This window comes from Protobothrops mucrosquamatus, unplaced genomic scaffold (assembly GCF_001527695.2).
Source record: "Protobothrops mucrosquamatus isolate PMUCROS unplaced genomic scaffold, P.Mucros_1.0 scaffold762, whole genome shotgun sequence".
NCBI classification, from domain to species: Eukaryota; Metazoa; Chordata; class Lepidosauria; order Squamata; family Viperidae; genus Protobothrops; species Protobothrops mucrosquamatus.
In genome coordinates this window covers 5973-19491 of record NW_015387031.1, presented here as the reverse complement: position 1 = coordinate 19491, position 13519 = coordinate 5973, and the positions used below count along the sequence as shown (strand labels likewise).

Here is a 13519-nt window from a genome sequence, read left to right as displayed (position 1 = left end):
GGGGATCTAGATGCCATCTATAAAACATTTTATAAAAATTTTCCCTTAAATTCTGTGCTTGGGTGAACTTGACATTTCTTACCCAAATTACCTCCCATGTATCTAACATAATTGGTTCTTGAATATTTTGTGCCCATTTAATCATACAATCTTTAACTAATTCTGTTTCCTAATCAAATTCTATCAAAACACTATAAATTCTCCTAATATGAGCTCTACTTTGATCTTTAATCTGCTTTATCAAGTTCACATCTTCCAAAGTTAAACCAAGCTTTTGATCTATATGCCATCTCTCCACCAACTGACCATATAAAAACCAGGACTGGAGAATATTATCTTGTTTCAAATCATCCAATAATTTGAATTGCCAGTCCTGTCCTCTTGCAATAAGCAAATCCTTATAAACAATCCCTTTCAGTTTAACTCCCCTTGTAATTCCTTGTATTGCATGTTCCGGAATAGCCCAAATTGGAATTTTAAGATTTAATTTATAATAATACTTTTTCCAAGAATTTTTAGTTATTGAACTGTGTTTTTTGACTTGTTAACATGTTAAATGAAATTCCATTTGAATAATCTCACATCCTAAAGAAGTAGTTTAAAATTAAATTTAAGTGTAAATATGAGATAGTGAATGCACAGGAAAATACAAAAGTATAAAAATATTATCTAGTCATTCTCCCATATCATATGGTATGACTTATTTACCATTTTTCTTTTTCTAGCGTATATTCCATAGGCTGTTGATGGGAATACAAAATTAATAGGATTTTGCAAAGATTCAAAAGAGATGCTTTACAGTGTGTGTATTAAAATGCATGTGTCTGCATAACCATATGAAGAAAGTTGGAAGAGCTGTTAAAACAACTATGCAAAAGACAAGGCTGATTTAAAGATCTAAAGAAAAGCAATTTATTTGCACTCCTATGCCATATTTTTTTAAAGCATTGCATGGCCATAATTTTTTTTAGGGTTTCCTAAATAAGACAATTGTCTTACTTTATGTACAGTACATTTTCCTGTTATATAAAGTACTGTTTTTTACTTTTTAATTTAATCATCCCAGCATATATCTTGAAAAGGATATTTTTAGCAGCTTTATATTTACTGAGTTTTATATAGATACTCCTAAATTAAAACTATTTGTTTAGTAACCATTCAGTTACAATGGCATTGAAAAAAAATAGCTTATGATCAGCTTTCACTTATGACCATTGCAGCATCCCCATGGTCATGTGATCAAAATTTGGAGGCTTGGCAACTAGCATGTATTTATGACAGTTGCACTGTACCAAGATAGCAATAGCAATAGCCTTATATACCACTTGATCATGTGATCATTAGATTATCATTTGTAACCTTCCAGTTGGCTTCCGACAAGCAAAGTCAATGGGAGAAGCAAGAATCACTTAAGGCAGTGGTGGCGAACCTATGGCACGGGTGCCAGAGGGGCTGCACTCGGAGCCCTCTCTGTGGGCACACGCGCCATCGCCCCAGTCCTAGGCCTTCAGCTGGGTTTTATAAAACCTTTTCGCTTTAGGCCTCCACCGCCATGTGCAAAAAAAAAAAAGTTCAATCAGTCAATTTCAACTTCTCTCAGGAAAAAAAGATCTTGCAAAATTGGAATTGATTGATTGAACTTTTTAGTCCCACCCTGTCTGCCATTACCACCACAGCCACGCCCAGCCAATGGGCCACACCCACCCGACACTTGACGATGCATAAGTGGGTTTTGGGTTGCAGTTTGGGCACTCGGTCTCTAAAAGGTTCGCCATCACTGACTTAAGGACTGAATGATTGACTTAATAACTGCAGTAATTTGCTTAACAACTGTGGCAAAAAGTTGAAAAATCAGACGTGACTCACTTAAAACCACCTTGCCTAGCAACAAAAATTCTGGTTCCAATTGTGGTTGTAAGTAGAAAATTACCTATATAGCTAAATTTTGTTTAAATGGATATTTTATTAATTATTAAATTTGCTGCCTATCTTGCCTTGAGCCTACTCTAAGTGGCTTATAACCATAAAAAATGAAGAAATAAAAAGGAAGTTTAAACAGTGAAAGTAAAGTAATAAGTAAATAAATAAGTAAATAAAAAGAAAACAAAGAAAATACATCAATATAGCTAGTAAAAAAGATGAATGAATGGGAAGCAGAGAATGGGGGAGGGGAGGTGGAGCCTGTTGTCACATGCCCATAGGAATGCATTGATTCATTGAACAACAGCAGTGTTCGCAGAACAACCACAGAGTTTGCTTAAAGACTGCTACAAAAGAGGTCATAAAATCAGGTCAGTTGCTTGGGCTTCTGGACTTAAAAACTATCATAACTTATGATGGTAATTCTGGGTTCCATTACAGTCTTAAGTAGAGGACTTTCTGTATTCTAGAAGTAGCTTAGAATGTGTTACATGTAATATGCCCCCTGTATTTAAAAAAAAAACTATGCCAGATACATTGACATATTTTACCCCTTGATTATTTAATATAGCAAGGACTGGTAGGCCATATAAGTAGACCATGCTCTCAAGCAATCTTCTGTCAGGATACTTTCTGTTACTAAAATCCAGACTTCACAAATTTTATACTAAACTTGTCTTGAGTCCAATTTATTTGCTAGACTGCTTTTCTCCTTTGATTTAGAGCAGCTTATTTCTGTATTCTGAGTTGCTTGTCAGTAGAAAAATTACACTTTATTGTCTGCAGCTTACTATCGTAGAAGACATACACTCTATCTGTCTTTATCCACAGGCTGGATTTATATACTACAGTAAGTCATAGTGTGATTTGCTTGGTTTTGGTTTAGCATATTAATGGAATCTGTCCATTATATTTTGTAATCCAAAATATATATCTCAGTTATTTGTGGTTGAATAAAACCAAGCTAGTTCAGTATTTAAACCCAATCTGTGTTTCTAAAGAGATGTTTGATATGCTATTGTTCAATTTACTAAACTGCTGTTTTGAAAGAGAAAGTAGCAATGCCTTTTCTTCCTGGTTACATGGTTCAGGAAAGTACTGTAATCATATATGTATATCATAAATACACACATTGATGTTTGCTCCAAAGTAACCTCATTTGAATTCTTACCTCTATAAAGCTGTATAGAATCACAGCATTTAAGTTAGCACAGCATTATATCAAGTTGGACTTTATGTAAAAGATTGTAGCTTGCTCCATGTTTGAATTTCAGATAGTAATTTTAGACATTTACCTAGCCTTGCTGAATACAGCTATGATAATATAAGTAGATTGCAGCCTAATATTGCAAATATCTATCTGCACTTAATCTCATTTTTGAGTAGGTGTACATTGGACAGAGCTAAAAGATAATTCAGTATACGAATATCATGGAATGTAAACAATAATTTATAATTGTATAAATGTTTCAAGGAGTTCGGAATGGTCACAGACTGGTCCTCCGTTAATTCTTAGTCAGACCATGTAAAATGATGAAATTTTCGATTATTGAAAAATATATTGTAAACTTTTATTACATAACGTCGTCTATCTAACTATAATAAATATAATTTAGAGTAAGACGAACTTTCAAGGGAATTATAATCTGCCATCTTAAGTGGGAGAAGTAATTGAGAAGGATTTTATGTGTCTCCAAAAGAGAAAAGTGCTATACTAGACAGCTGCTGTGTTATAGTAGTTAAGGCATGGGATTGTCAGTAGGGAGACCCTGGTTCTAATCTAAATCTGACCCATGAAAGCTGTACTGCATGTTTTTAGATTAGTCACTCTCAACATACTCTATCTCAGAGGTTGGTTATTGCAGGGAAAATTGGGAAGAAGAGTTACATATACTACCTTGAATTCCTGAAGGCAAGTGGGTTAGAATGCAGTATTGCAGGCTAACTCTGCCCTCAGCCTGAAATTCGATCCTGACTGGCTTTAGGTTGACTCAGCCTTCCATCCTTCCAAGATCGGTAAAATGAGGACCCAAATTGTTGGGGATAATACGCTCACATTTCTAAACTGCTCAGAGGGTACTGTAAAGAACTGTGGAGCGGTATATAAGTGTTAGGTGCTATTGCTATTACTAATTATAAAGGTAAATCTTCATAGGAAAAAGAAAATGTAGAATCCTTTGTGCGTTCTGCTTGGAACTCTGCCATTTCTAGTGTTACTAATAGTTTTGGGATCAATTAGATTGTTGAATTTCCAGTAGTGATATTTTGAAAAAATAATTTAGTTTCACTCAATGTTTAATATAATTTTGCAGTGTTTCGTATCTTACATGAAATGCCTTTAACAAAACTTTAGAAACTGGAACAACTCAATCAGTATCCAGACTTCAACAACTACCTGATATTTGTTCTTACAAAGCTAAAAACTGAAGGTGAGTTTTATGTTAATTGTATCCAGTAATTACATAGCTAGATAAATTGGGTCAGAATTTCAAAGGTTTCTGAATATTTTATTCATCAAGACTTCATTGGTTGTTTAGTTCACCAGACTAGATTCCACTAGAATATTTTTCTTTATTCTGTGAACTAGAACAATTGCTCAGAAATAAATGAAATTTCTTTTCAAATAAATCTGTTTTGAATAATATCATAAATGTATTGAACAGTACCAGCATAAATTCTAATAGTTGTTAAAATTGTGCTAAAATATACTTTAACATGACCACAATATCTTTAAAATGGTATGCCAAACATTTTATGTTCTGAAATTGGTTTATGCATAAATTATCATTGTCAATTGACTATTTCATGCCTATTTTGGGTTGTCTATTCCACTGTAATTTAATACCGAATAGGGTGAATTATGCTCTACTTTCTTCAAAAATTAATCTTTCGCTTATGTATCTCCTTATTCAATATATAATATATACTCAAGTATTCTAAAACCCTGGATGTATTCCAAAACCATATTGTTTCTGTTATACAAGAAAACAAATTCTAATGGATGTGGTTTTAGATGATGATGATGAAGATGGAGGAGGAGGGATTATTTAACTATTGTAGCCTGAGTCTGTCCAAATCTTGAACATTTTCCAAATTAAGTCTATTTTGCTCAGGCTGTCTAAAATTACAGTTTAATTAATTTATTAGATATATAATAATTTTCATATACATTAAATTGGATTATGTACATTAAATGATATTGAACCTGGATGACATCCTGAGATCTAGTGTAGTGATATCCTGAGTTCTGTGTTGCAACATCCTGGGTGGTTGGCTATGTTGTAACATCCTGATGTAACACAGGATGTCATCACACAGCCAATTACCCAGGTCGTTACAACATAAAAGACTAATGGGCACACAGCCAGCACCTCAGCTACTCAGGATGTTACGGAACAGCCGAACAATCCGCAAACAATAACTCCAACACAGCCAACCAACCCACCTACAGCAACAAAGCCAGCACTCCACACACCCCCACCAATATTTATAGAGAGATGGCAGCTCCGATCACACTTTGCTCGCACAAGCACGAAACCGAAGACCCCAGCCTGAAGATGACGAGTGGGACCTCGTCGAAACATCGCCAAGATACTCTCAATCTTACACGGGAAAAGATCCAAATACGCCAAGACCTGCATACCTGTACCCGTGAAAATCTATGAATATATATATATATACACACACACATACATACACACACACACACACACACACACTTCATGAAATCAAGCGTTTTATGATTTGAGTTGTGCTTGCTCCCAAGTAGGTATATGGAAGATATAGCCTAAATGACTTCTTTAAAACTTATTACAGATGAACCAACTAGATCACTGAGTGGTCTTATTTTGAAGAATAATGTCAAAGCTCACTTTCACAACTTTCCTAATGGAGTAACTGACTTCATTAAAAGTGAGTGCTTAAACAATATTGGTGATTCCTCTCCGCTAATCAGAGCCACTGTAGGTGAGTCGTGAATATTTATTTATATTCTGTTTCTTTATGCTAAATAAACAAATGGTAAAATACAATTGGTAACAAACATTTTTAAGTGTAGTGTCCTAAAGGACTCGGTCTTTTTCTTTTCTTCAGAAAAAAATTGTGTGGGTAATTGATTGGTTCAGATATAAGTATTTTAGATGTCTGTTATACTATTATATATAATCATGTGTTTATTTAATATTTCTAATAAATGTATTCCAAGTCTTCTGCTTTTAATTTGTTTCATGATGAAAGTATGGATGATTATTTTAGCTCCTTCAGGTGTAGGATAATATGACAATATGAATTCCTCATGCATATTATCAGAAAGAATATTTTTAATTTTAAAATAGCTTCAGTATAAAAAGTTGACATACCTTACCTTTACTTGACACAGGATCACTGTTCTGCTTCAGGGAATATGATTTGAACATAGAAAAGCCTTGAAAAATTATGAAAACATAGGAAAGGACTTGTTACAAACATAGATTCAAAGATTAGTGTTAATGTTGCTACCTTGGGATTCATGCTGTGGTTTTCATGCAAAATCCTTATTTTTTTTCCTTTATTATATTTCAACTTGGTGTCTTCCAGTCTCAATGATAATAAGGAAGTTTAGTTTGTAATATATGAAAAAAATGTTCTCCACTCTTATCCTAAATGAGAAACAGTATTCCCCCGTATTTGTGTCAGCAGATCCTCCTAAACATTCTACAAATTCCCAAATCTTTGGGGAGAGTGAGAGGTACTTTGGAGCAAATGTGAATATGCATGGGGAAATAACAATAAGGAAAATCCCTGTTGCACGAACAGAAGTTATTTTATATGCTTATTTCATTGTCATAATGGTTTCTACCTCCAGAATATAGAATTAGAGCATCTCTGCTTATCAGTAGATGAGAAAGGCAACTGTTGACTATTCAGATGCTGTTGTATTAAATCAATTCCAATTGATGTGGCCAATTAGCGATAGTAGAACTGGAGACTTGATATATTTGAAGTGTGAAAATTGATCACCAAAGAACTGCCTTCTTAGCTTCAGCCATTGAGCAGAATTTCCCATTCCCAATAGTGCTTCCTTAAGTGCATATTCTAACCCTATAAGTAGAATTGCATATGTCATCGACTTGTCTACTGTTAAGGTAATGTTTTATGTCTTGAGGAAATCTGAGAAGAGTACAAGGGCATTTCTTTGCAGATTAGCTTTCCTCTCAGCTTGAATATCAGTCCATATTTATGTCTAAAATGTATGTGTGTATATACATCTTTACAAACATAGACATGCTTTATCTAGTTCCTTAAAGAGATGTTTTTAAATTTTTCCTGTTGGCCATCCTTATTTATGTATTAATTTTTTATATTGCTACATTAAAGCAACTTATTATCAATAATGTTTTAAAATTCAAGGTATCTTGATTACAACCATTGCCTCAAAAGGAGAATTGCAGAACTGGCCTGAACTTTTACCAAAGCTTTGTAGCCTGCTTGATTCTGAAGACTACAATACTTGTGAGGTGAGAGTTTGCTTTTTCTAATTAAAAAAGCCTTTTTATTTGGAATAGGTCAACAATGTGGTAATTATTATTTTTACTACTTTTATTTTTTTCTACATGGAACTGTGAGGTGGTTGGGCTGAGAAAGAATGACTGGGTCAAAGTCACACGGCCAGCTTTCATGCCTGAGGCATGAACTCAGTGTCTTCCAGTTTCTAACCTGGTGCCTTATCAAGTAAACGAGAGGTCCCCAACCTGGTCCGTGACCCATTACTGGGCCGTGTGCTCTTGGCCCCGTAAGTGGCTGGCCAGTGCACAGACGTGTGCGGGCTCATACCCCTTTGGGCATCTAGTGATGCCGTGACTGTCATGCAGGCGCTAGCATTGCCACGAGCGCACCACCCACTTGTGTTAGCGTTGTGGTATCGTGTCGCTGCTATCGTTGCGAGCGCACACATCCCCACTCGTGTTAGCATCATGGCATTGCGTGGGCCCTGGCGTCCCCCAAATGTCCCATGGGCGCTCATGGCCAAAGGAGTACTGTTAGTGAAGTTCATGGAGCGTGGTTCAACCATCAGTTCAGAAATCTACTATGAAACGTTACGAAAACTCAGACAAGCCATCCATAACAAGCATTGGGGCATGCTGACTTCCATTGTGGTGTTGGTATCGTGAACTTCACTAGCAGTACTCCTTTGGAATCTTCACATTTGGTGGGATTTTCTATGGCACCACTTGGTTGGTTCACGATAATGCTCGCCTGCACATCGCTAGACTCACCCAAGAACTTTTGAAGCAGTTCCTTTGGGATGTTTTTGATCACCCCCCCTCCCCATAGCCCAGATTTGGTGCCAAGGGACTACTACTAAAGAATTCTAAACCTTGTAAGACACTATGACAGGTGTCTCAATTTGAATGGTGATTATGTCGAAAAGTAAAGTAATGTAGTTTTCTAATATGTATAATAAAAGTTCTGTATCTGCGAGTGTTTATCATTGATAACCAAACAGAGGTTTATTTCCGAATTGCCCTCGTATGATGGGAATTAAATCATAGGCAGCTTCCCCCCAAATGGTTATAGTGTTCTGTATATTATTAAGCTATTTTTTAATTTTTGCTTAACTTTCTACAATTCTTTTTGAAGGAAATAAGGTGTCTTAGCAAAAAGAGCACAGCTAGATTAGGGCCTAGTGCTGTGTTCCAGTACCAAAGAGGCTTCAAAAGAAGAAGAAGAAAAGCTCCCCAAAGTCATAAAAATCTCCACAAAATTATAATACTAAAGGAATTAAAGTTAGGGTTGAAACTTAAAATCTAATATATATGTTAAACTTATAGATAATGACTGGCTTATAAAAATACAATATAATATTATAAGCAGATACAAAATATATAAAGGAAAACTTTTCCTAATAATACCACTACATTATTGTAAAATATCATAAAATCTATGCTAAAGAAAGTATATTGTTTCATCCTTTTATAACTGGAAAATGTTGCCTTTTCCTGGTCATTTTCTGCAATTAGGAGAAATCTTAGCTGATTAACTAAAGAAAGCATATTGTTGTAAAAATAAAGACTCACTCAGCTAGCAACTGGATTAGAAACAAATTCCTACTTCATTCCTTTTTATCTTTTCTTCCTTTACATTGAAAAATGTCATATTTGATCTTTCTGATAGTATTTTATGAAAAGAAAACAGTATTTTTTTTATAAGTTGTTGGGTAAATGCAACATATTTTGAAAGTTACATTGGTTCAGCATATGATGGCATACACACTGTTGGCCACCTCTCAGTTTACCCATATTATGTTAATGTAGCACAAGCTTTACTGGCTCCCAATTTCTTTTCAGGAGCTGCTTATCACTTTAAAGCACTATATCAGAGTTCCCTCAACCTTTCTGGCTTTGCAGACTGGCGCAGGGAGATGGGATTGTGTCTCATGAGTGGTGGGCAAGTTTGTGCGTGCCCAGCTCCACCACTTCCGTGTTCTGGTTCCAAAAGGCTCAAGTCCTGGTAGTGGGCTGCAGCCTAAGGATTGGGGACCCCTGCCCTATATGACACGAGGCCAGGTTATTTGTGAGACTGTTCTTCCCTGAGAGTGTCTACTGGCCTCACCCTGTCTAATAGGGTGGGTGTTCTTCAGCTCCTTCACTTAAATGTTGCCATCTAATGGGACCTAGCATGGCTTTTCTGTCTTTTCCCTCTCTGTGGATCATCCTTCTGCTGGGGATCTGGTAGTTCTCACCCTTTTAGTCTTTTGGATGTCTGAAAAAAGCTTGTTCTTCCCAGGGACTGAGGTCAGGTAGGATGGGAGCCTGTGGATGATTTTGTTGGAGGCATCCAAGTGAGACGGCTAAGTGCCTTTTCCTTTTATAGGTTTTATAGTTTTTGGTTTTATTGTTGTTTTGAGCTGTTCAGAATACTGTTCTAAGAGGGGTAGGCGTACAGATCTTTTAAGTAAATAAGATGTCAGCTGTATTTGGAATTCAACCTGCAGTGAGATGAGGTAATTTATTAAAATAAATGAGTCTGATGTTATTATATAAATATCAAAAAAAGACAAAAAATTATCTCACAGGGTGCATTTGGAGCTCTTCAGAAGATCTGTGAAGATTCAGCTGAAATCTTAGACAGTGATGCTTTAGATCGTCCCCTTAATATCATGATCCCTAAGTTTCTACAATTCTTCAAACATAGCAGTCCAAAAATAAGGTAAGAAATAAAGTTCTCTATCAATTATTTGAAAAGTTTGTTTACAGAATTTTCAATTTTAAATATAATTAACATGAGTGCACTGTTGAAATTTATTTATTTTAGTTTCTGCTATCATCCATTTATACACAACTCTGGGTAGTTTACAAAGGTTGAAAAAATAATAGGAATCAATTAAAGCACAAGAAGAAATGGCAAGGCCAAGCAAACCAAATAGTGGGCTGAGAGACCTGTGGTGTGAGCAGGGTCTTCAAGACTTTTTTGAAGGCAAACCGGCAGAAAAAGGGCAGTCTCCACAACAGAAAAAGCATCCTCTTGTGCTCCATTAGATGACATTGTTAATAGATGGGATTTGAAGGCCTACCCTATTGGATCTTACCAAATGGGCAGAGACAATTGGTGATCCTTGAAATATCCATGCCCTGTGTCATGCAGAGCTTTTTAGATAGCAATCAGCACTTTGAATTGCATCCATAAACCCAATAGTAACCTATACATTTTTCATAGCAGAGTTACTTTCTTTGCATAATCTGACTTATTCCAGGTTTTGGGCCTTGAATTTAATTCTTTGCTTTTACTTTTCAGATCTCGACACATTGTGAAAAAGGCCCTTTCTATTGACTTAACTTTTTTTCTGAGTTGGAAAGGTCATTTCATTTTTGTCTTAGACTTAGACAATTCATGTGCCACAAGTTATTCTTGTGACGTGTGATATTGAACTATTTATCTGAAAGGTGACTAGATTTTGCATTCTAGATATTATCAATCAATAATAGCTTGAATTTTAGATGACAGCATTTATCATTTTACTAGCCTTTAGAGTTCAATAAATACTTGATAAAAAGGAAGGTATCCAACCAGAATTTCTTCTACTAAGTAAGTCTAATATCATAGAGGTGCTCTCCTAATAACAGTATGGCTATAAAACTACAAGTAGCCCTTGAGTTACAACAGTAATTAGACTTTGTATTTCCATTGTTAAGCATATAAATTTAATACAGAAATAAGAGATGCACTCATAACGCGTGACATCACATGATCGCATCACTTAACAACCACAATTCTAGGAGTTTTCATTGCTGTTGTTAGTTGAATTCCATCAGTCAGTACCCAAATCCAAGCCGTTCCAGGCTTAGTCCCTATCAACCCCTGAGCTGCAGTTTTTTCCCAAGATAAGGATTGCCTCTCCTTCCAATCCCCTCAACTGCCTATTTCTCCCACCTATGCATTTTTGACTGCCCTGCACTCTGCCTTATAGGGCAGCAAGCAACGCCAGAATTTCATGGCTGTGGCTCTGTTTGCCACTTTGCAGCTCAGGCTTCTTGGCTCACTGTAGCTCTGGGGCTGCAAAAAATCCATGTATAAAGCATGAATTCCAGCCATCCCTGGAAGCCTCAGCCGCCTTAGCCCAGCCCACTAGCGTGGTGAGGTGTGCAGCCGACTCATGAAGCCCCAGCCTGTCCCAGCAAAGTAGTGCAGAGCTGCAGCCCCAACCCACCTCTCCTGACAAGGCATGCTTGCCCTGGCCCTTTGTGAAGCAGCAGCTGCCTTGTGAAGGACCAGACCAGGCATGCTTGTCAACAATAGGAGCAAGAAGACTGCGAAGGTCAGCTAGGGTAGCATGGAGTGCAGGGTACCAAAAGAGCATAGATGGAGCAAGAAGATAGAGGGGTGGGGAAGTTTAAGGAAACGTGCAGTTGTAAGGCTGCCAAGTGCCCAAATTTTGATCACATGGCCACAGGTTGCTGCAATGGTCGTAACCTCAGGGACTGGTTGTAACTCCCTCATTCAGTGCCACCATAAGTTTGGTCACTGAACAAATGATCATTGAGTGAGGACTTCCTATATAGCTGATACAGAATGTTTTTAACATTTCTGAAGCTGTTCCAGATATGCAATGTACCCACATGCTTTATTCATAGTATTAAATAGCAAGTTATTTTTCCCTTTGCAAAGAGATTGATGTTGAGTTTAATTCTAAGTAGTGGCAAATGTATTTGTTTGACTTTTTATAGTAATGTATAGTTTTTTTTAATATTATGTTTATAGGTCCCATGCAGTTGCTTGTGTCAATCAGTTTATCATCAGTAGAACTCAAGCCCTTATGATGCACATTGATGGATTTATTGAGGTGAGCGATTCATATTTGAGTGTACCTCTTGTGGATAATTTTGGATAATTATTTCTTTTTCCGAATGCCATTTTCCATTGCTTCAAACTAATCCCATTTGGATTGAAGAGAGAGCAAGTGGACATTAATATTTCTTTTTTTCCTTGATAAAGTATGACAACATTTACAAAAAACTACTTTAAAAGCCCCAGCCAGTAACTATAAAAATTGAGAATTTTATTTCAGTTAATAATTGAATTGCTTTTTCAGACATTTCCAGGGCCCAACTTTTCTGACTTTTTATTAATGTCTAGCCAAACAAATGGTCTAAGTAGTTCTCTATTTGTCTGACTTCCAGCTATGCTGGTGTCTGGTTGATGAGGGTACTTTGTCTACTTTTAAACTCCCTATTCTCTGCCCTGGCAGGATTGATTGGTATACCCGTTTGCTTGTAAATAAATGTATCTGCAATACATAGCAACCATTTTTATTTGTAATTAACTGATCTGAATGATGTTGAGCATTAGAAGAGACAGAACGTCCTGTACAAACTAAAACAGTTCTGTCTTGTCTACTAAAAGTATCTAAGCTGAGAAAGTTTTATCCATGGTTTAGCTTTTGTTACATTTATAATGCAATACAAATGTCTGCATTGTTGAATTAAAAGCATGAATATTGTTCCAGAACAGTGAGGTCTAGAAAGCTCTTAGGTCCATCATTTTTTGCTTTCAAATAATGTAGACTACTGAAAGAATCATGTTGATAATGTGAATATTAATTCATATTGATCTATATCTGTCTGTCTGTCTGTCTATCTTATCTATCTATCTATCTATCTATCTATCTATCTATCTATCTATCTAACACTTCTGTTCTTGTTTTTTGGATTCCCCTTTAACAGAATCTGTTTGCATTGGCTGGGGATGAGGAGCCTGAAGTACGTAAAAATGTTTGTCGGGCTCTGGTAATGTTGCTGGAAGTTAGAATGGACCGTTTACTTCCTCATATGATTAGTATTGTTGAGGTAACACTTTGCATGTATTTTTTTTAAAAAAGTATTAAGATGATACATTCTTTGAATTAGGGGTTTTTGGCAGATGCAACTTTTCCATTATTAATTATATAAAAATGCTTGAAAATCAAATCTGTAATTCAGAATTATTTCTTAATGTCCTGCTTGCGTTGCCTGTTGGTCTATTTTCTCTTAAGAGTGCATGCATGTATCTGTGTGTATTACTTTAGTATACAGAACAAAAGTATACAAAAAAGAATGTAAAATCAGTCATTTTTCAAAGTGTTGAT

General features: G+C 36.0%; 1 protein-coding gene across 1 annotated transcript in view; it reads left to right on the top strand.

Annotated features, from left to right (window-relative positions):
* Positions 1 to 13268, top strand: part of LOC107289754 (transportin-1-like) — a 15317-nt gene extending 2049 nt beyond the window's left edge. The window contains exons 3-8 of the mRNA XM_015818559.1: positions 4274 to 4349; positions 5737 to 5886; positions 7309 to 7415; positions 9974 to 10107; positions 12157 to 12238; positions 13119 to 13268. Of these exons, the coding sequence (XP_015674045.1) occupies positions 4274 to 4349; positions 5737 to 5886; positions 7309 to 7415; positions 9974 to 10107; positions 12157 to 12238; positions 13119 to 13268 (699 nt within the window). The remainder of the gene's footprint in view (positions 1 to 4273; positions 4350 to 5736; positions 5887 to 7308; positions 7416 to 9973; positions 10108 to 12156; positions 12239 to 13118) is intronic.
* Positions 13269 to 13519: the final 251 nt, after the last annotated feature.